The sequence below is a fragment of the Corvus brachyrhynchos genome, unplaced genomic scaffold, assembly GCF_000691975.1.
Source record: "Corvus brachyrhynchos isolate BGI_N302 unplaced genomic scaffold, ASM69197v1 scaffold696, whole genome shotgun sequence".
In the NCBI taxonomy this organism is placed as follows: domain Eukaryota; kingdom Metazoa; phylum Chordata; class Aves; order Passeriformes; family Corvidae; genus Corvus; species Corvus brachyrhynchos.
In genome coordinates this window covers 9,515-9,995 of record NW_008238369.1, presented here as the reverse complement: position 1 = coordinate 9,995, position 481 = coordinate 9,515, and the positions used below count along the sequence as shown (strand labels likewise).

The following is a 481-nucleotide window of genomic DNA, read 5'->3' as shown; positions in this document are numbered from 1 at the left end:
AGGGCTGGTAGCGGGGGTCGCAGGCGCACTGGAAGGAGCCGGGCAGGTTGTGGCAGGTGGCGTGGGGGCCGCACAGGGTCCCGTTGGAGCACTCGTCCACGTCTGGGCCGGGAGCGGGATTGGGGTCAGCCGGAGGTCCTTGGCCACCCCCCGGCCATGGCCCTGGTCCCGGTGTCCATCCCGGTCCCAGTGTCCATCCCAGTTCAGTCCCTGCGTCCATCCCAGTCCCAGTGTCCATCCCAGTCCCTGTGTCCCCATCCCAGTTCAGTCTCAGTGTCCATCCCAGTTCAGTCCCTGCGTCCATCCCAGTCCCTGTGTCCATCCCAGTCCCGGTGTCCATCCCAGTCCCGGTGTCCCCATCCCATCCCAGTCCCTGCGTCCATCCCAGTCCCGGTGTCCATCCCAGTTCAGTCCCAGTGTCCATCCCAGTCCCTGTGTCCTCATCCCAGCCCCTGCGTCCATCCCATCCCCTGTGTCCATC

General features: G+C 66.5%; 1 protein-coding gene across 1 annotated transcript in view; it reads right to left on the bottom strand.

Annotated features, from left to right (window-relative positions):
- Positions 1-5: 5 nt before the first annotated feature.
- Positions 6-481, bottom strand: part of LOC108447149 (latent-transforming growth factor beta-binding protein 4-like) — a gene marked incomplete at its 3' end in the record, with an annotated part of 3,523 nt that continues 3,047 nt past the window's right edge. Inside the window, exon 3 of the mRNA XM_017736291.1 lies at positions 6-102. Within this exon, the coding sequence (XP_017591780.1) occupies positions 6-102 (97 nt within the window). The remainder of the gene's footprint in view (positions 103-481) is intronic.